Here is a 22,958-nt window from a genome sequence, read left to right as displayed (position 1 = left end):
CCAGGACATTCAAGCCCCTTGGGGGGGGGGTGCAGACTAGCTATTAAAGAGCATTTGAATTCAAGTCCAGGAACCTCAGGGCAATCACATTTCTGCTCATGTATGTTGTTCAATCTATGGAAGGATAGTTAAAATCTAAAATATTCAAAGTATTTGGCTGCATAGGGAGTGATTCTAGCAAGTCCAAGCAGTTGGTGTGTTTCTCTTGGTTTACAGTGGGGGACCTGTAGCTAGCAATGATGCGGTAGGGGGTTTTACCTATATTTAACTGTACCTGGAGTAGCTCTAAATAGTCGTACTGTTTAACCAGTCTTGAGGTGTATTTGGATTTAATGAAGATGGATATACCTCCACCTTTGGTTCTTTCAGGCACGCTTTGAGGTCTGAACATGTTGAATGTGTTGTAGCCTTGTATGGCCGGGCTGCTCTATGTGACCTTGAACCAAGTCTCAGTGAATGCACAGATGTCAGCATCTTCCAAGGTGAGGAGTGCTTCCAGGGAGTGGTTTAATGCTGAGGTTCCTAGCATTAAGCAGCATAACCTTGAGTTTGCCTTGAGTGGATTTCTTTACGTTGGGAAATTTTTTTGTTTTGACATTACCTAAAAAAGGCACTATGGGGGAGACGAGTGTCTTTGCCAGTATCCAAAAGCCTAGAGGAGATAGGTGAAGATTATCTCTGGCAAAGCAGGGTGGTCTGTCATCAATGTCTTCCCAGGCTGACAGATACTAGATCTTCTTGGATTGACATCAGAAGCTAAGCCAATTGTTGAAGTCAATCATTTTTTGTCTGTACTGTAGCATCATCTTGGTTGAAGGTATAATGCTACTTAGTGCTAGGGACATGCCTACCTGGGACACAATCTAATAAGAATTCAGTCATGTCTATCTTCATATAGTCCAGAGAGGTATGTCTCAAGTCATTCACTCCAACATGTACTATGACAGAGTCATAAAGATAATTGTTCCTGAGTGCATGCGTGACTTGATGGATCCTGGCACCTAAAAGGCAGCTAAGTGTGTCCAGCTTGGTGAGGTGGACACCTGTATGTCTCACTATGGAATCGCCTTTGACCACGATATTATGTTTTGAGGTGTTTTGCTTTAGGGGTTTATTTGCTGAGACACCTGTATGTGTGTGCTGTGTGAAGTGGGGTCTGTTCGTGTTCCATTATGTGTGATCTGTTTGTGCTTGGGTGGTCTCTGGTCCTTTGGTAGACTCTTAGTGAGTACCTCCACGCAGGTAGATCTATGTGACTTGACCATGTCTTGTGTGAGTGGAATGGTCTGTGTGCCGACAACCAGTTTGATGTCCGGTTTGTTGTTACATGACAGAATTGCTTCCAATTTCATAATGTAATTACATCTCTCCCATAGGGTATTTGTTTGTTACAAATAAGTGGTTGGTAGTATTCATGAAGCAATTACTGCATTGTCTCAGGATGTCCATGTCAATCAGGCTAGCAGTCGACATGATGGGAAACTGCCCATCCATTACTACAGGTTTTTGCTGTGTGTACTATTAGGAAGGTATTGGGCTAGTGTGACCAGTTGTGCTAGGACTAACAAAGGTGTTTGTTCTATTGAAGGCTATGGATGATAAGTGTGGCAATGCTGCTCAGTGTACCTGTAGTGCAGTAGAGAAGCTTGGGAGGGTTTCAGTGACAGATGTCATGGAAAAATTTGAGTTTCAAGGTGTTTGCGTCTATACAAGGCACCTCTAACCCCTGTTGTATGGTGCGCTGCAATGCACAAACACAAAGCTTGAATACAAGCAAAATTAAGACACTTTAAAGCTAATTTACCAATAGGAAAGCACACAATGAATCTTTCTCCAGCAATCCCCAGCTCAGACAAGGCTGGATCCACACTCTCTGCCACAGCGGTGAATGGGAGCCCTTCTTAATGTAAGATGATTGGTTTAGTGTATCAATAACAGGCTAGATTCAGCAGGTCTGAATCTAGTCTATGCTAAGTATCAGAACAGTGCAAATCAAGTACAGAGAAGTGCAAGAAAAAAACAAACAAACACTTAGAGCCTCTTTCCGTGTTTCCCAGCTCAGGTAGACCAATTAAACACTTCCACCAGATGAACAATCCTAGTCCTCCAAATGTAAAAGCACAGTACAGGACTACATGGAGTGAAATGCTACCACAAACAAACTTAAAGATATAGATACAGCAGTATACTTTAAATAGCTTATAAAAGTGTTATTATTCAATAAAAGTACTTTGCTTTGAATAAATGAGCCAAGAACCACTCAACTCTACAAAATGTATAAAGGCACTAAAAAACAAGATAAGCTGATTAATAAACCCTCCAGTCAGTAAAACTACATTCAGACCTCAGCAGACGATGCAACTTCCCAGTGCACTAGATGGAAAATCCGCTGAGCTTTTTTGTGTAAAAACAATTGTTTCCTAGAGTATAAAAATACACTACTTTATCTAACAGCTAGCTAGATAATGAAGTCAGATCAAGTAGAACAGACAATGGGAGGCAAAATGCACCTTTTCAATATAAGCACAAGGAAAGGCCAAAAAAAATTCAGGATATCAACAGCAGTGCAGAAAGGAATGGCAAAAAATAATTCAGGATATCAACAGCAGTGTAGAAAGGGAAGAGCTTATTAAGCTCAATTTAGAGTAGGGTGGGCAGCTTAAAATCACCAGGTTTAAAAAGCAGGTCAACAAACAGGAGGTTGGTTGGGAAACACTGCAGGGAATCTCCAGCAGTGCTTTAGTTTATGCAGACTTTAAATCTATTCAGACAAAGACAGAGGCCCAGAATTTCACTGATAATTTAAGTATCATTCAAGGGACAATTTATCCAATGAAAAAAAACATGTGAAATGAGTAGCCTACATAATGTGTCCACCTCTAAAGTAGAAGAAAACAAAACACTAAGCCAAGCAGATTTCTTAAAAAACAGAAAACAAAAAGGAGCCGGTATCAGAAACCAGTTCTAAAATGTCACAGGCAAAAAATAAAGGTTTTCCCATCCAAGGGGGAAACACCAGCAGTGCTTTAGTTTATGCAGGCTAAACACTGTGCTTCGAGTTTGTGAGAAAAACGCCTTAACCATTACACCAAGCGCCAATCTTTTTCTCTGTATGAATTATGTACCATAATACATAGAAATCATGGTAGCTAGGACAAAAAACTTGAAACTTTACACCTACAGTGGATATAAAAAGCGTACACACCTCTGTTAAAATGCCATTTTTTTGTGATATAAAAAAATGAGACCACAATAAATAATTTCAAAACTCTTCCCACCTTTAATGTGACCTATAACCTGTACAATTCAATTGAAAAACAAACAAATCTGTTAGGGGAAAAATATAAAATAAAAAAATGTACAATATGCTGGTTGCATAAGTGTGCATACCCTTAAGCTAATACTTTTTTGAAGCACCTTTTGATTTAATTACAACATTCAGTCTTCTTGGGTACACACCTGCCATCAATTAAAGAGACTCTGATTAACCCCAAATAAAGTTCAGCTGTCCTAGTAGGATTTTCCTAACATTTACTCAGTTGCCTGCTACAGCAAAAGCCATGGCTCACAGAGAGCTTACAAAGCATCAAAGGGATCTCATTGCTGAAAGGTATCAGTCAGGAAAAGGGTACAAAAAATTTTCCACAGCATTGGATACACCATGGAACACAGTGAAGACAGTCATCAAAAAGGGAAGAAAATATGGGACAACAGTGGCGTTGCAAAGAACTGGAGATCCCTCCAAAATTGATAAAAAGACAGGACGAAAACTGGTCAGGGAAGCTGCCAAGAGACCTACAGCAACACTGAAGGAACTGCAGGAATTTCTGGCAAGTACTAGTTGTGTACTACATGTGACAACAATCTCCCGTATTCTCCATATGTCTGGACTATGGGGGTAGGGTTGCAAGACAGAAGCCTTTTCTTACACAGAAAAACATCCAGGCCTGGCTAAAATTTGCAAAACAAAGCATCAAGTCTCCCAAAAGAATGTGGGGAAATGTGTTATGGTTTTCTGAGACCAAGGTTGAACTTTTTGGCCATAATTCCAAAAGGTATGCTTGGCGCAAAAACAACACTTTGCATAACCAAAAGAACACCATCCCCATGGCAAAGCATGGTGATGGCAGTAGCAGGCTTTGGGGTTGCTTTTCTTCGGCTGGAACTGGGGCTTTAGTCAAGGTGGAGGGAATTACGAACAGTTCCAAATTTGCAAACTGGGAGCCATTATTGAATCCCCAAATGATGTGGATACTCTACAAAAGGGCCTTACAGAAACAGATGCTTGGTGCCAGAGCCATGGGCTCAAGCTCAATACCAAGAAATGTATTGTTATCCCCTTTGGGAAAAAACATGTATCCATGAATTACCATATAGGTGGCAGTACACTAAACACAGAATGTGTGATAAGAGACTTAGGGACACAGGTGGACAGTGGTCTCACCTTCGATAACCACATCGCCACAACAGTCAGGAAATCCTTCTATGTGGCACACCTCATCACGAAGGGCTTTTCATCCAGAAAAAAGGAGGTCATTGTCCCACTGTACTCATCCCTCATTAGACCCATTATAGAATACAACGCCCCATTTGGTATGTACCTCTCAAGACATCTGCAACAACTGGAAAGGCCTCAGAAATACCTCACTAAAAGAATCACAGGCCTAAAGCAGATGCCCTACGCTGACCGCCTTAAAAAACTCCAGCTATACTCTGTCGCATATCGTCTAATCAGAGGCGATCTCTGCTTAACATACAAGGCCATGTCAAACCCAGAGCTGTTGGACATGCTACACTTAAAGAAATCCCAATCCCTCAGAGCTACACGCTCCAGGGATCTAAACCTTGTTATCACAATAAACAAAACATGCTGGAGGGATAGGTTCCTGACCCAGAGACTCCTCAGACTCTGGAATAGATTGCCCATACATGTCAAGCAGAGTGCCTCTTTGGACCTCTTCAAGAGGAACCTTGACGATTGGATGGGAGAAAGGAAATTCACCCCAGGGATCACGTCAGTCGCCCTGCTAGACAGGGGTCCAGGAAAGTAAATAATGTGGGAAGAAATAGCCAGGGAATTGTTATGGCTAGGCTTGTATAGGCCCTAGGGCTGATAGCCTAGTACCAACCTATGAACCAGTCACTTTTGGCCCAAAACCTTCAGGCATCTGCTAGAAAGCTAACGATGAAGAGGAATTTCACCTTTCATCATGACAATGACCACAAGCACACATCCAAATCAATAAAAGAATGGCTTCACCAGAAGAAAATTAAAGTTTTGGAATGGCCCAGCCACAGCCCAGACCTAAATCCAATAGAAAATCTGTGGGGTGACCTGAAGAGGGCTGTGCACAAGAGATGCCCTCGCAAGCTGACAGATTTGGAGTGCTTTTGGAAGGTAGAGTAGGCAAACATTGCCAAGTCAAGATGTGCCATGCTGACAGACTCCGACCCAAGAAGACTGAATGTATGGTGTAACTAAAAGAAAATCAAGCAAACTGAGTGATAGAAAAAAAAGAAAACAAGTAGTCTGAATTTGTTTAAAGCTGGATTGTCAGAAGGGAACCAGGGGTGTCTGATGTGAATTATGCAAAATACTATTTTGGGGATTTACAGACCGGAAAAGAGAAGGAAAACAAAGCTGTAATATGGGTACACAAAATACTTCACAAGACGAAATGAGAAACAAATAAATATTACATAAAGAGGAGTTTCATAATTGACAAACAAGTGTTTTGTTTCATATGAAATTAACAAAGTAATGGTTTTCATGAGACAATGATACATAAAATGTTCCATATGACTGGTTGGCAAAGGGAACAGCTTTTGGTTATTTCAAGTCAATGAGGAAAAATTAGAAATAAATTGGAGGGGCAACTACTGAAGAAACACTCTCAATTGATTTTCTGTATTTATCTGTGCATTTTTAACTTAGAATATCTGCACAAAGTGATTGAACAAATTATGTATGCACCGATGATTGCCTGCACATAATCTAAGTTCATTATACATGGACGACTATAAACAGTAGACTTGAAATTCAAATTTGCACAAAACAATCATTTTTTGCCAGTGTTGTTATTCATCACTAGTAAGTTTTTGCGACAGTTTTCAAATGTATAAAAACTGTTAGTTACTCATATTGCTTCTGATATAGCCAATATACATACAGAGGTCTGGTGAAATCAGCACTGCATCAGAGACAACAGATGCAGAATGCAAGATTCTGAAACACAAGGCACTAAACAGCTGCAAACATGCAGAATAAACAGCTGTCATCTTTATAGCTGGCATGCTTTGACAATACCTCAACACATTCCATTGTTTTATGCCATACAGACTGTTTCTCCTCAGGACTGTACCCAGGAATGGAAAGGATATCATGCACATAATTAAAAACTTCTTTCTGAAAAAAAAAACAGACAAACAGAAATCGATTAGACAAGCAGTGTGTGAAGAACAAATGACAATAGTTCAACAAATACTGTTTTACTTAAATAACCACATTTATTCTACTGAGGAGAACCATTAACTAGTGAAGATGGAGCAGAGCATGCTGCAGATAAGCACCTTAAAGAGTTAACTATAGTCAAACAAAAGAATGTATTCCTGTCACGTGCGGCTCTACTTCAGTAGTTAAACTCAGCAGTTAAAGTGACAATTATGAAACAAATCTAGTAGTCAGGCAAACGTTACATAGAAAAACTAGACTGACTCTAGATCTTCACAAAAAAATGCACTAACTCCAGAACTTCGCAGACTAAAATCAGGCATATTTATGCCTTCATGTGCTTCCTAAGACTGTAAGGTGCTCAAAGAGAATTCAAAGGTCTTTTCTTGAATTGTCTACTTTAGTTTTTTTGGCTTCCCTCATGGACACTGCTGGAAAGGTATATACAAAAGAAGAGACTACTTTCCCCTAAAGAAGCATGCACCAGATAAAAGGTTTGAAACCAATCAATGGGGGTAAAGAAGGCAGGCTGCATGCCCCCAGATGTTATTTGAAACCAATCAATGGGGTAGAGAAGGCAGGCTGCATGCCCCCAGATGTCAATCAATGAAGATCTAGACTTGGTATGGATTTACACATAATAAAATTTTTTTCATGGACTAGAAATCAAAAAAGTACTCAACTATGCATTTCTGCAAGGCACTTGTAATAGAGAAGGGAGATGATACAGACATATATTAACAGTCCGGGGAGGACAGCCCTACCAAAAACCAATGCACACTGTGAGGTTAACCTGTGACTCTAATGCTTTGTGAAGGTATGGGTGTTAGTCCAGGTTGCAATAGCAAAGGTCTCATAGACAAAGTCCTCTGAAAGGAGGCAATGCTACATAAACCACATGACCATTTTGCTTTAGGCTCATGCTTCTGCAAAAATTAGCATGTTAGCTTAAGTCCACATATGAAAATAAAGTACAGAAATCAAGTTTTTACTGTACCAAAATGAAGTTCTTATTGGAATACGTGATCATTTATGGTATATATCTTATTCACAGCAAGGTCCTCTTAACACTTCAGGATTTCAACTTTCTGATAACAGTAAATCAAATAAGATGCAGAACAGGCCCAAGTGCTTATGGGTCCTGCACATTATTGATTAAATCTCCTACAACTATTCAAAACAGAAGTAAAGAAAATAGAAACAAAAAAAGGAGAGGATGCAGATAAGGACCCCTGTGCCAGGAAAAGAAAATACTGTAAATGAAACCCTACGTCTAACTGCGTGATGGGAAGGGCAAGGCCACAATTATCTCAACAAACATTAAAGCAGCAAACGAAAAGATACAAAAAAAAAAAAACAGGGGCACTCAAAACTGTCCAATAAAAGGTGTGGCAGAAGTACTGAGACATTTTTTCTATAATAATTTTTATTTTTATTTATTAACCAGGTAAGTTATCTGGACAAGCATAACAGTCCATGAAAGTTAGAAAGTCTATTAGCAGCTTAAGGCACACAGGAGCACTCTAAGCAGGCTGATGAGAAAGTCCTGCATTCTTTTGTTATCCTTCCCTTTTTTGGAAGACTCCCATAATTTGATTTGATCATCTTTGTGAGACCAAGAAGATAATCTGCACAAAACATTCCATGCATAAAAGGTATACAAGTAAGCATGAGTGATCAGTAATGAAGCACAATATGATAAAAAAAAATCAAATGGTGCAAAGGATGCCTACACAGTTTAAGAATTTTAGAGACTGAAGTTTTTCATATAAATTTTTAACTAATATAATTCAAAGTTGGAGAAACGATAAGGTACAACCACTCCAGGAAATGACTAACAGATAAAGGGCCATGCTCAGTAAATGGCTCCTCCCAGTTTTCTAAATGGAAAAATGAAGAAAGAAAAAAATCAATACAAGGCAACAGAGAACTCATGAAGCAAGAATGGAAGCCAAAAAGAGGAGAAACAATGCACTACAAGTTCTCATTTTAAGTTGTAGTATTCACATAACTTACTATAACAATCGTATCAATCGTATCAGACAATAAATCTCCAAGGGATTCTAAGTGCTCTGTCACAAATCTTCCTTCAGAAAGTGTCAATACTTTCATAGCACACTTTCAGTGGTTGGTCTGTGGCTCCTCTCCACATCGATATCATCTACTGCCACTACCAGTATCACTCTATAGAGAAATGCATCTTCTTCCCCAATTTTTCATCCAAGAAAGAAAATAATGCAAACAGCCTTCGACCAGGAAAGCTAAAGAAGATGGAGCTAAGGAACATTAGACATAAAGGGAACCACAAGTGTCAAAAATGTAAGAGCAAAATAAAGGAGTAGGAATGCCAAATATACTTAATTATTCTTTCCTTTTACCAGGAAGAAAACGTATTTCATTTAAGAGGGCAAAAAATTATTTTATACAGATAAAGATCTGGATAAATTAAACACAGAGTCCTTAAGATCAACATACTCTGTACTCTAAAATAGATTCTGTGAAGATGACACACACATGTCCAGTTGTTGAAGTCTTGAATCTATGACATAAGAATTAGCCTCTTGTGTAGTTACAGGTATATTAACAACAAACAGCTTCACTCTCTCATCCATTCAGCCTGAAAGGGCAGAATTCAGTCAACAGTGTTAATTTAATTTACTTATTTAATAACCAGATAAGTGATCTGATAAAACATAAAACTCCCCTTAAAGCTGAACTTTGTTTCAACAGCAGAAGGGCTGTAAGGAGCTAAAGTCAGACAGGAGCATTCCACAACAGCTGATGGATGACACAGTTCTGCATTCAACTGTGGATCACGAAGTCACAGAAAAGATGCACATGCCTCAGAAACAAGAAGAAGGAACTGACTACTTAAAATGAGCTCTTCTGAGAGCTTTTGGTAGAATATGGGCAAAGAGAAAGGTGGTGTGAGTAATGAATGAAAGACCAGCTCTATTAATGTTTTTAATAGAATCAAGAACATAAGATACTAAAAAGAAAGGCATAATTAATAAATCATACAAAATACTGCAGGATAACAACAAGAATCAAACCAGAGGAGATAAGAAAAGATTGGAAAAGAAGATTAAAACTACAAAGTACAAAAGAACAATGGGAGGTAGATTCTACAAAGTTCAGAAGATTTCCAGATAGTTACTTGGAAAAGCTTACGCAAGTACTTTTATGCTTAAAGTAGACTTGGGATTCTTCCTCAAGAACAGAAGAAACGCTGGAGATGGGAAGGCAATGAAAAAAGTGACAAAACAATTTTTGGGAATGTGGAGATTTAACAGAGTTTAAGGACTCTTTACATAATGTCTTGACACAATTGTTGGAGATCATACATTATTAACCATTCAGATGATGATATTAAGTTGGTGTCTTGGTTTAGAATCACTGAGGCATAGTAAGGTCTAATCAAGTAAAATATTATTAGCAAACATAAAAAGCAATTACAAAAATGTAGAACTCAATGACTACATTTATTTGATTTATATTTGGTTACCAGGAAAGTCTGACTGGACAGAAGTCCTTTTTCAGCGGAGACCCGGGGAGAAATGCTCCACATATTACAAAGGCAAATATTAATACAGTACAATTTTGTAGTTTTTCATTTACAAAAAGCCATGTACAATACAATACTTTAAGTGATAATCCAAAGATAAAGAAAAATAAGAATGGTTACACTGATTAAAGGAAGACAACATTACGCAGTATGGCTATAGAACGTCTATTCAGACATAGCATTTATAACATACAGCAAGGATTAAGTATAGAAGCAAGATTAGGATATAATGAAGGAAACTTGTAAGCTGAAGGAAAGGGTTAACTACCTCACAGTATGGGAGGGGAGGTTAGCAAGAGTATGCAGAAGTAAGATGGAGGTAATCTAGCCTGGAGAGTTACAATTGCACGTCCAGTTGACTTGCAAGTGTGTTTTCAGGCATTTTTTGAACTGGGTTAAGGTAGTGGTGGCTATTATACTGGTGGGCAGAGTGTTCCATTTTTTGGCTATATAGTTCGAACAGAGAGAAGCTCCGGCAGAGTTGTTGGCTATAGTGACTTGTAGGAGAGGTTTGTTACTGGAACGTAAGACCCTAGTACTGGAGTAAGGTTGTATTAGGTTTTGAAATGCTTTGGTTTTCTCGGGGTAATAAAGTATTTCTTGGGTTAGTATAAGTTGGTTGCAGAGTAGAAGTTGAGGAAGTTCTAGCCAGCTGAGTTTTTTAGGGTTGAGCATTGGTGTGTGTGAGATGTGAGCTATTGGAGGCGAACTTTGCTCTTTTGTTATAGCAGAGCTCGAGTTTAGATATATCTGACTTTCTGAGATTGGTGACGATAGGGGAGGCAAATAGGAGTGTGGACAGGAAGTGTATTTGTGCTATTTTTGCCTTAGTGCTGTTTGTGAGGAATTGTTTATTTCTATACAGTCCCCCTCATTTTTTATGAATTTTCTTAATGCTGAGTGAAATGTGAACTCAACTCCAAGAAGTTTGGTGTGAGTGACAGGAAGGGTAGTAGTGTTACTGTTAGATGTGATAGTGAATGTGGGTGTGTGAGTGATGTGGTTGGTTGGTTGGTTGGAATATGAGAAGTTTGGCTTTACTACGGTTTAGTATTAGTTGAGAGTTATTAAACCATTCTTCTACAGAGAAGAAAGAGGCCTGTGTTTTTAGTTGCAGTTCTTGGAGAGAAGGTGAGGAACAGATTAATGTAGAGTCATCAGTGTACTGGATGACTGAAGCATGTAGAGTTGAAGTATGGAGTTTGTTAGCAAAGACAGAGGAAAGTAAAGGACCAAGTATGGAGCCTTGGGGAATGCCTATTGTAACTGGTAATAGAGGAGAGAGTTTTTGCCTCCATTGTACTGCTTGCTGTCTATTTGTTAAGTAACTCTGAAACCAGGTAATGGTGGGTTTGCTAAGATTTAGTTCAGAGAGGGATTTAATGAGTTTATTATGGTTAACCATATCAAATGCCTTGGAGAGGTCAAGAAAGATAGTGGAGACATCGTTGCTATTATTTCTGTGGGTGTTAATTGCATGAGTGAATGACGTAAGGGCTGTTGTGGTGCTGTGGTATGATCTGAAGCCATACTGAGTATTAGTGAGAAGGTTGTGGGTATTAAGGTAGTTCATAATTTGTGTATGTATACACCTATCCGGTATTTTGGACAGAGGTGAGAGTATGGCTATGAGCCAATAGTTTGTTAGCTCTTTACAGTTACTCCCTTTATGGAGTGGGATGATGTGAGACACTTTCCAGATCTCTGGGGCTAGGTTTTCAGATATGGAACAGCTGATGAGAATGGATACTGGATATGCTATGGGATCGGCAGCTATTTTTAAGAATTCAGCAGGGAGTTTGTCAGCAGTAATATGGTAGGTTTTAGTTTCTTAAGGAGGTTTCTGATTTTTGTCAGTCGGAACAGGGTGGAAGTTAAAACCATTATTATTAGTATGGAGATCAGGTGGCAGGTCTGAGGGTGAGCATCTTTGAGAGTTAGCAAGTTTGAGGACTGATTTAGTGAAGAATTTATTAAATAGAGTGGAAATATTAATTGAAGTATCTGTTAAGGTTGGAGGGGGAGTGCCTGACTTTCCATGGTGGAGAATGTTGTTAATTGCCGACCAAAATTTTTTAGGATTGTTTTGATATCTAGACTGGATATTGTGAAAGTAATTGACTGTTTTCACACATTGCTTTGCTTTGTTACGGAGTTCAAGGATTACCTGTTTGTCTATAGGTGCTCCAGTTTTGTGCCAAAGGGCCCAGGCTTCATCTCTGGATTTTAGCAGAGATCTATTGTCTTTGCTCATCCAAGGGGCATGATTAAATTTAACTCAGATGGTTTGGGGGGGGACAGGGAATCTAGGATGTCTAGGAAGGTAGAGTTGAAGTATTGTACAGCTTCATCTAGTTTAAGGTATTTTAGAAGAGACCAGTTACAGGCTTTGAGTGTATTAATAAAGCTAGTTGTTCTGAAGTGTTTTTAGTTTTGGATCATTTGGTAGTTAGTGGACTTTACCTGATATGTATGATGTCTTACTGCAAACATAGGTAGGTGATCACGCAGGCTGTCAGGGAGACAGCCTGACTGGCATATAAGGGTTGGTCTGTTTGTTAGAATCCAGTCAAGTATTGACTGTCTTTTGGATGATTTGTCAATTCTAGTAAGAGACTGGATAAGCTGGGAAAATCCATGGAGGTTGGTGGAAGAACTGGAGTTACAGGTTAACCAATCAATGTTAAAGCCCCCTAAGATGATGGTTTCACATTGGAGGACATCAGAGGCCCATTCAAGTAAGGTCTCCAGAGTGGTGGTGATGTTGCCAGGTGGTATGTGGCAACCAATTATAGCTATACTTTTTTTAGAGTTAATTTTTAGTTTTGCAAGCAAAATTCCTGCATTGGCTAAGGGTGGTGTACATATATCCAGGTTTTCCACATTTAGTTGATTTTTAAATATCAAGGCTACACCACCTCCCTTTTTAGATGTCCGATTACTGCACAGGATATTATAGCCTGGAGCAAGAATTATTGGAGATGTCAGGTTTAAGCCAAGTTTCGGTTAGTAATAAGAGATCAGGGAAATATAGGGAAAGATTAACATGAAGCTCATGGACTGTTTTGGTAATTTTTATTTATTTATTTTATTTTACATTTGTTGACCGGACTAGTCTAGCTGGATATATGTCCATTTTCAGTAGAGGCCCGGGGAGAAAAGCTCCAAAACAGTATTAATTTAATTGAATAAAGATACAAATATCTACTTTAAGAAAACATTAAAACACTAAATAATGTAAAAAAAAAAGCACTTTTCCATAGATTTCATTTAAGTTAATAAGTGAGAGGAGGAAAAAAGGGAAAGATAAAAAGAAATAATATAAAAAAGTGAGAAAAAAGAAAAAAATAATAATGTTAGAGTTGGTGCAAAGAGATTAAGAGCATTAGATGTAACTATAGAAGAATAGGTATAGCAGATTTAGAGTAGTGGGTTAGACATAGAAAGCAAAAAGAAATGTATAGCTGGTATCTATCAAACTTTTTATATACATAGATGCTCACAGGGCATGGCATATTACAAATCTCTGAAAAGGCTAGTTTTTATTATTCAGTAGTTTGACAGGGTACAGAAAATACTGAGTTAAAACAAGAAAAAAATTGTAGAGGAACCTAAACAAATAGTGAAGGAAATAAGAAATGGATATCAGTGTTGAGGAAGTTTCGAGGTATTTTAGCAAGGGGAGAGGGTGTCAGTCTGGTTTAGAACATGTACATAACCATTGGGATTTAAGGAAGACTCTTAGCTGGTTCTTAAACAGTGGGGTAGATGTAAGGGAAGTTAGATCATTTGGAAGTCTGTTCCAAGTATTTCCAATGAAGTTAGTAAACAGGCAGTTACCAGATTTGTTATTGGATTTAAGGGTGGCAACTAGTAACTAATTTGCTGAGTGTAGAGTTTTGAGATTTATATAAGGACTAATAAGATTACAGAGTACAGGAGTATTAGTGGGATGGTACAGGACCTTGTGAGTGATAGTAAGTTGCTGAAGAAGAACCTGGTTTTGAAATTCCAGCCATCCTAGCTGTTTCAGATTTTGGCAGTGGTGGGTTCTAAAAGGGGAGCCAGTGGCAAATCTGGTGATGTTGTTACATGAGGTTGCCAGTTTGTTTAGATTAGTTTTAGATAGGTTGGTATATATGGGGAAGGCATACAGTAGGGTGGAGATTAGATGGGTTTGAGCAATAGTAATTCTGGCAGAGGGTGTAAGAAAGGCTATAAGCCTGTAAAGGAAACCAAGTTTTCTATTATTAAGTATCACTAGGTCACTAGCCTGTCAAGGAATACTGAGTTTGTTAGGAGAGTGATTTTTATTACACATGTGGGAGTTTTTATCAGATGGGCTGGTGTATGGGTGAATGTCTCTACTGAGTGATAGTCTAGCTGTAATATTAGTTTTAGTTCTGATAAGGCTAGTTATATACTTGTCATATTTGGTGGATATTTTGTTGGTATGACGGGAAGGTAGGAATGGTTTGAGGGTGTGGAGAAAGATGTGCATATGTAGGTTAGTTGTGGTGATGGTGGGGGAGAGAAGTGTAGATAGAGTGGAGTAAGTGGTATATGTGGCACGGTGAGGTAATGTGTGAAGTAGAATGTTGTGTTAGGACGTAGTATGTGCAAGTAATAAGAGGACTGTTAGTAGTATTGGCTGTGTGCAAGTTCAAAGGTGGGACATATTAAGAAGGGAGGTGGGTACAGTAGTTAAGTGAACTAAAGGTGCTTAAATAGAACTAGGTTTGCATTTAGTATTTGTTATTAACGGCAGTATGGCAGAAATTGCTACAGGATATGTTAGTGTAATTTCAGTGTAGGTGGAAAGAGGGATAGAGTGATTGCTAGAGTATTAGGTAAATTAAGTAGTGAATATTGTAAATGAAATAAAAGAAATACAGATAGAATCATTAAAAGATGGAGGAAGTAATTCTCACAAAAATAAATGGTACAGTTGGGAAAAATGTACAAAGAAATGTTCAAGCCGATTATTAAAATAAACCGGCTGGTAGGAAATGTAAAGCAAACCTATATGTTCTATTGCACGTGAGCAGAGTTATGTTGGAAATTGTATGTAAAATGCATGTACACAATTAAGTCTTAATATTAATAATGAAAAAATAAATATCACTGTATGTGAATTCAAGTTGCCAATAAATAAGGTGATGAATAAATAAAGCTGTTTCAAAAAATTTGCTCTGTCATGTCACGCGAAAACACTATACACACCCCTTCTGGACTTCTAGCCCATTGTAGTTTCATACTGTAATTTTCCACCCTACCTATCCCAGTCCTTCTCACATTTATTTACCTACACAAAAAGAAATTCCTTCCAACACTCCTCCAGTCTATTTTAAAGCAATATCCACCAAAGTCATTAACAAATCACTTGACATCTCTCCAGATAACACCCTCCCAAGAAAGTGATGGCCTTCTCCCATTGTTGAACTCCCACTCTAAGGTTCACATCTTCACTCCACTTGAACAACACTGCAACACCTGCCTAATCAAAGGCATTATGCCACAAAAATGGAAAATGGCCAAAATCAGATCCAGTCCAAAAACAACAAACCCATCCTCAGCTTAAGACTTCAAATTCAACTCACTAATCACAAATAATATAACAACTAGTCTACTACTGATCAGTCCACCACTGTCAAATGTACAAAATCCTTTAATACCACCAACTTGGCTTCTGGTCTGGTTGAAGCAAAATGCCTTTGATCTACAGTGTATGACTTCCTATAAAACAATGAAAAGGGTAACCTTATAGAAGCAATCTTCACAGACTTACTGAAGAGCTTTGATACCACAGATAGTATAGCTGTGTAAGCAAACTTACACTAACAGTAGATGTTTTAATGTTCACTTCTGCAGTAGCCTTGGCTATATGCGTTATAACATGCACTGGATGCAACAGCTGGCCACCTTCCAAACCATAAGTGCACTTTCCATACACCAAGACCACAGACAGCTCAAGCAGAGCTCTACAAAATCAACAGTCTGGGCACCAAGCCATTCAGTGCTGTCATGCCAGCTGCAAGAGTGATGAAATCAGAACAATGAGTGAAGCAGTATTCCGTGTTAAGAACCTTAAAATGGCCTGATGAGATGGTTTACATGGACAAAGAATAAGCTTTTTAAGCACTAAGTTAAGTTCCTATGGAGGAAACATGTTTTCTAGGCATAGCCAGCTTTAGGCACTAGTGAACCCTGCAGTTGCTGGGGGGCCCCCCCAACCACAACAAGTTATCTTATTTTGATATTTTGTAACATGTCTGTCAAATCAATAAAAACTAGTACAGCAATACTGTGTACTTAATAAACCAAGTTGGTAATAATAATTGTTATATGTATCGCCTTTAAAATTCAAAGATATTGTTGGTTACAGTAACAGTGTTTTGTCAAGTAACAGGCTTCATAATTTCATTAACTATTTTACCACTGACATAGTGCCCTTGGCTTAGTTAAATCCTGCTGGCGACCATTCTCCCTCTACACTAAAACTAACATCATAGTTAGGCACCTGTAATACCTGTGGCTACAGTGGAAACCCTTTAATCATCACTGACTGTGTGGTAGCCCTACAAAAGCCGCTGCTGTTTGGGGAAAAATAAGGAGAAAAAATTGTACTTATTTTCTGATTATGCCCTTTAACTAAATCAGGGTTGTGATATGATGTTAGGATAAAGCTGATAATTAGCAAATGAATACAAGCAAGTTAAGTACCAGAAATCAGCAGCCCAGTGTAACTGATCTCAGTGGATACCTTAGATTTTAAGAAAAGCTTATGCTTCCAATCTTCAGGGATAGTTTTCCCTTTCAAGAAGTTTTAAAAATACTGGAAGAACACCAGAGGCTATAGTTTTCAACTTCTTTGCTCAAGAATTCTGGGCAAAGCAAAAATAACACCAGAATAAAGGCTCAAAATTAGGAACACATGTAAAATATCACTCTAATTCACTTAAAAAGTTAATAAACACATTTTGCATCAACATGCGTTTTTGAACAATAAGAGGTATGACACTCCAATGTCTGGATTTATTGACTGATTGCAATCCTGAATGATTTACCAGCACAGCAAACGATTTATGAGGGACAGAGGAAAATTATGAGACAAGATCAGGGACAGTCTGTGAAATCAGGGACAGTGACAGGTTATGCATTATCCTCGATGAGGTAAATAAAAGTGACTTACCCCTTGTTGCTGTTTGATGACTGTAAACAACAGTCATTGATCTGGTGTGGCAGTACTACCATTGCACAATGTATTACTATTTGCTGAAATAAGTACAAAACTAGTATGCTATGGTGCGTTGTATGAGTGTGTGTTAGTGTTACAGTGTAACAGTAACATGTTAGTTATAATTTATTTAATTTTGTGGCACAATCCTCATCAGCACTGCCATTGTGATTGCGTGTGTGTTGGGGTTGGAAAATGGTTGCAAAGTATTTAAAAGTAACAAGCTGGCCATACTTTCTTTCACTCATCATCACAACCACAGACCTTACACATGACAGGTGGATATCTTCAGTGATTTGGCGGGAAAAGGATGTGTGAAAGCAACTGCCCATTGCCACTGTGGTGCAGTGAGTAGCACTGCCATCTGACAGTGCATTGCACTGGCTGAGTTCTTGGCTATATAGAGTCTGCATGCCCTCCCTGTCTGTGAGTGTATGTGTCTATCCAAAAGTAAGCCATAAAATATATCACAGAACATTCAGTCACTTAGATCTTCTAGGAGTCAGATGGCCCCCACACCACAAACTCAAAGTGTATTTTGACATGGACTTGATGGTGGCCTCTGCCCTCAACCACACCCATTCTAAAACCAGCCATGTTCAGATATGTAGATAACGAAGGTTGCTGTGTGTGTGTGTGTGTGTGTGTGTGTGTGTGTGTGTGTGTGTGTGTGTGTGTGTGTGTTGGAGGAGAGGTTGGGAATTATGTGATCATTACTTTCTTTAGTTTTGGAGGTCATTACAGCTTGTGTTTCTTTTCTGACAGACCTTAGAGTTGTACAAAGATTACTATAGCTTGTGTAGGGCAGTGTACTGTGTAGGAGCAACAAGGTGGAATACATTACTGTAATCATTATTTTGTCACTTTTCTTACAATCACACATCAGGCATGGATATAGGTGACTGCCTTTGGTGGTAGAGTTGAGGAGTGTTGAGGCAAGGTATGTATACATATGACAGCAGTCACATGAAATACATGTGGCTGGATGAATCTCTGCTTTCATCCCAATCTAACACTATAGGGATGCCCAGGCACAGACTCTCTCTCTTTTTTTTTTTGGGGGGGTGGGGTGGTGGTTAAGGAGGCAGGCAATACTACTATATGGAGTTTGTGCATCCTCATAATTGTATTTGCTAGTTTACTGTGAGCTACTGTTTTTTTCAAGTTTAAACATTAAGATTTTAGCACAACTTAGGTCTACCTTTAAAGAAAAACAATTAAGACTTAAGTTCTTTTCTTACTCATGATTTTTGTTCGGGACACCACTGCATTAAAAGGTTGGGAAATGCTCTAAAATGCACCCCAGAGCATGTACAACCATAGGGCACCACAATGGCAATGATCAGTTGCTTTCAGACATCCTCTTCCTGCCAAACCACCAAAGATAGCCATCTATCATGCGTAAGGTCTATGGTTGTGATGGCACATGAAAGAAAATATGGTCAGCTTGTTACTTTTAAATAAAATGCAACCTTTCCCCCACCCCACCCAAACACACACGCACACACACACACGTGCGCGCCATATCAATACTAGTTTTGCACTTATTTCAGCAAACAGCAATACATTGTGCTTAATTGAGTTATTTCCTGAATGCAGTCTTGGGTCAGAAAAAGTGTATTGAAAGGATGCATGAAAAACTAATGCTGAACAGCAACACTGAATTTCTTTCTTTAATCATGACTTCTTTTCAAGCCATCAATGGATGAAAAGGTTGTGTAAAAAGAAAAAAAAAATGCACTTCAGAGCATACAGAAAGTCATGTTTTTTTTGAAAAGATGAAGAGTAAGGCAAATGCTAGAAAAGGAAGAAAAAAGTAATGTGCAAGGTGCAGGGAGCCCAAAATGGTGTGTGTGTGGAGGGTGAAACAGTAGGCAGTGCCTAGGGTGCAAATTCAACTAAGTCCAGCCCTGTACACACAGTTGTATGTATCACTGTTGCAACTAAATGTCAGTAGCTGTGACTGTTACTATGTAAGATGGGCCAACCTAGTGTAGTATACAGGCCTGCTGTAATGTAACAGCATTTTAGCTACAAGTCAGTCTGTGCGTGCTACACTTAAAACTTTACAACAAGAATTAAAGGTTGCTTAGGAGGGGTGGCAGTAACAGGGTGTTACTATTAGACTGGAAGAGCCCAAGGGGCCCCCAACTTGGCATTTGCTGGGGCCCCCAAAATGCTAACACCGGCACTGTTAATTGGTGTCCAGATATTCAACATCCCTTTCAAACACTAAACTTCAGGATGGTTAAAGGGGGAAATCTAATGGCAGACCAGGAAATATGGCTGACAAATGCACCTTGACAGAGATGATAGAATGAAACACATTTACCTCGCTGCATCCATATACACGTCTGCTGCACCCACATATACATTTACAATGTAAATATACACATAAAACACACACTCACATGCAATATTTATAAAATGTAAAAGTGTTTCTTCTTTTCATGGGATTTTATGGGTATTACTGTTGTATACATGGAGAAGAAGCAAAGTGTACTTTAGTGGAGATATTTACATTAGACATGTTTGGCAAATTGCTTTGCTGTTAGCAACCTATATCAAAATACACTGTAGACAAACCACTGTTGTGACTCATTAATTTTATTTTTAATTGATATGTACATTTTTCCAATCCACTCACAGTACAGTCCTTGCTGTGTATATAGGCAACAAGAGGTTAAAAGTCATCAGTGTGAGTCCTTTTTAGACTAATTGATGGAGGGCAAAAAGAAGCCATTACTTGTATAGTGTGTATATAGCATGTGTGTATATATATATATATATATATATATATATATATATATATATATATATATATATATATATACATATAAAATGGTTTGTGTGCTTATGAAGAAATAGCATCCACTGCAACTAATAAACAGGCACCAATACTCCTGAAAGAGAAAATTTCAAAACTGACTGGTAATACGATCACAAAAGTTTCACCTGCAGAAGTTTAAATACTGTGTGAAGGTGATAACTGGGCTACGCAGTTGGGGGGAGTGAATACACATGTACAAAAGGGCCTCAACATAAGATGGCAAGGTTAACAGAGTAAAATATTTTCACTTCTCTAAACGATGAAACAAAACACTAAAAGCGCACTGATAAAACTTAAATATAATAAAACGCCACTCTGAGTATCAGCAACCTTTAATAAAAATGACTAAGTGCTTTCATTCCTATGAAAACTGGAACTTTATCAGGGTTACAAAATACATCACACACCCCTTTCATTAAATACAAATCACAGCACCAAAAATCTTAAAGTAACTCACTCCCTATTATTAAAAACCATACCATATTAAAAATACATTGAAAAGTACTTTATATAAAAAGGAAACTAAAAATTCAGCAAAAATTGATATTAAATACTATAACATCTAATAAATAAAACCAACAAATAAGTTCTTATGGAAACAGTGTTCCTTTTCAACACACAACCTATAGAAGTCATATCATTAAATTCCTGGGGCAGCAGCAGCATTAAGAATACTTTGTCAATAAAGCTAATTTTCCTCTAATAAAACCCCCAATCATCATCCCTAATTGAGGGCATAACCTTTTCTAATACAATAAACGAAAATGTTCTAAAGTCATTACATTGCACAGAATGTTTGTAAGAGCATTCCTAGCATAATTTTTATGAATATCATATACATGTTGATAAATCCTGTTTTTAAGCCCCCTGTTTTCCCCAAATAAAATGCAGGACAAATGGCACATAGAGCCAATTACAAAACTTCTCTTGCATTAAAATCATAACTACATGTGACATTCCTCCTCTGGGCCAGTGATCAAAGAGTCTCAAACCTCAACCACTGACACTGGTGGAGAATGTTCACTGAGAAAAAAAAATAGACACATTGTTTTCAGATGCAGCTCTCTGCACCAAGTACAATTTCCCTTAAAAGCACACAGGAAATACACACTCCAGTCCTGGGGCTGGGCTCCCTCTCCAGGCCCCAAATAAGACTCCCCACTAACACAGCTATGGAGTTAAGCCCGTAGCCAGGTGATCCAAGCCAAGTCCTCAGTCATCCTCTCTGTGAAATCAGTGCTCTCAGTGTCCCTCTGTTCAAAGTAGCTGACACACACACACACTCTTATAGGTTCATAGGTGTTTACTAAGCTAATGACTACAAGGGCCTTTTTAAGCATAGCTGTGCATCCCAAATCTCTGACAAGTTTTGATACCCTTGATAAATGTAAGCATGGACCTGGGAGTTGAACCATTTACAGGTTATCTGTGTCCATTAGAGACATAGGTTCCAAACAAGGGATGAATTTCCGGTTTTCCATCCAATTGTCCAAGTTGCACTTGAATTGGGTTAGGGAGGAACTCTGCTTCACATGGTTATCCTGTTCCATAGGGTCTATATTATAAACTCGAATGCTTACCTTATCGAATCCCTAAACATCGACCCCTCCTCATTGAACCGCATAAACACCGAATGCCCTAAACCATGAAATTCAAAACGTTGGACTATCATGCTACATACTGCATACACAAACAAACTAAATAAACCACATACATACACTAACCAAAACCCTACTTCTAACCCTACACTAAGTCTTACATATACCACCATGTGTGCACTTAACTTAACCTGTACCCTAACCCTAAGGTCCATAACTATCGCACACTTACCTTAAAAAGCTAAACCCAAACAAACTAAATAATCCACACACATACATAACAAAACCCTACACTACATCTAACATACATTACCATCTATGCACTTACCTTAACCCGCACCCTAACCCTAAGGTTCGTAACTATTGCACACTTACCTTATGGAGCTATACCGCAGAAGACCATCTATGAAGATTCAACGTTTCCGGTTTTGCTCTTCTGGACGTTCGATGTGTTCCCGTTTCGATACAGATGGGTCGATGTTTAGGGATTCGATAAGGTAAGCGTTCGGGTTTGTAATATAGACCCGTTCCATAGATGGGGTAGTCTATGGGATACATACCTATGTCTCCTGCAAGTCCTATTTATATCACAGAGACAGGTTTAAGTCTTTAGAACAGGCAATTCTGGTAATGTTTGTTTTGGGGATATGTAGGACATCCATCAGAGTGGGGTCTGACAATGCTCTGTATGCCAGGCATAGATCTCCCCTCAAAAGCCTGTAGGAGACAGAATATAGGGATAGGCCCTTGAGGCGGTCTACACAGGACACATTACTTACTCCCTGTATTCTTTTAGTGAGGTATAGGGACTATTGTGGACGTTCCATTTATTGGATATGCCTGGTTAGGTACATACCAAAGGGGGCATTGTACTCAATGATAGGTCTGATGAATGCTGAATACAGTGGAACAATGACTTCCTTGGACTTACAGTGAATATAAAAAGAGTACACACCCCTGTGAAAATGCCATGTTTTTGTGATATAAAAAATTAGACCACAATAAATCATTTCAAAACTTTTTCCCACCTTTAACGTGACCTATAACCTGTACAATTCAATTGAAAAACAAATCTGTTAGGGGAAAAATATAAAAAAAAAAAAAAAAATGTACAATATGCTGGTTGCAAAAGTGTGCACACCCTTAAACTAATACTTTGTTGAAGCACCTTTTGATTTAATTACAGCATTCAGACTTCTTGGGTAGGAGTCTATCAGCATGGCACATCCTGACTTGGCAATATTTGCCCACTCTTCCTTGCAAAAGCACTCAACATT

The 22,958-nt window shown here is 38.5% G+C and overlaps 1 protein-coding gene across 1 annotated transcript in view; it reads right to left on the bottom strand.

Annotated features, from left to right (window-relative positions):
* VPS8 (VPS8 subunit of CORVET complex) overlaps positions 1-22,958 on the bottom strand; it is a 2,195,799-nt gene that overhangs the window by 643,318 nt on the left and 1,529,523 nt on the right. The window contains exon 27 of the mRNA XM_044075401.1: positions 6,308-6,406. Within this exon, the coding sequence (XP_043931336.1) occupies positions 6,308-6,406 (99 nt within the window). The remainder of the gene's footprint in view (positions 1-6,307; positions 6,407-22,958) is intronic.

This window comes from Protopterus annectens, chromosome 6.part1 (assembly GCF_019279795.1).
Source record: "Protopterus annectens isolate FY-2018-M chromosome 6.part1, PAN1.0, whole genome shotgun sequence".
Lineage (NCBI taxonomy): Eukaryota > Metazoa > Chordata > Ceratodontiformes > Protopteridae > Protopterus > Protopterus annectens.
The sequence above is the reverse complement of the archived record's forward strand: the minus strand, read 5'-3'. Positions and strand labels throughout refer to the sequence as shown.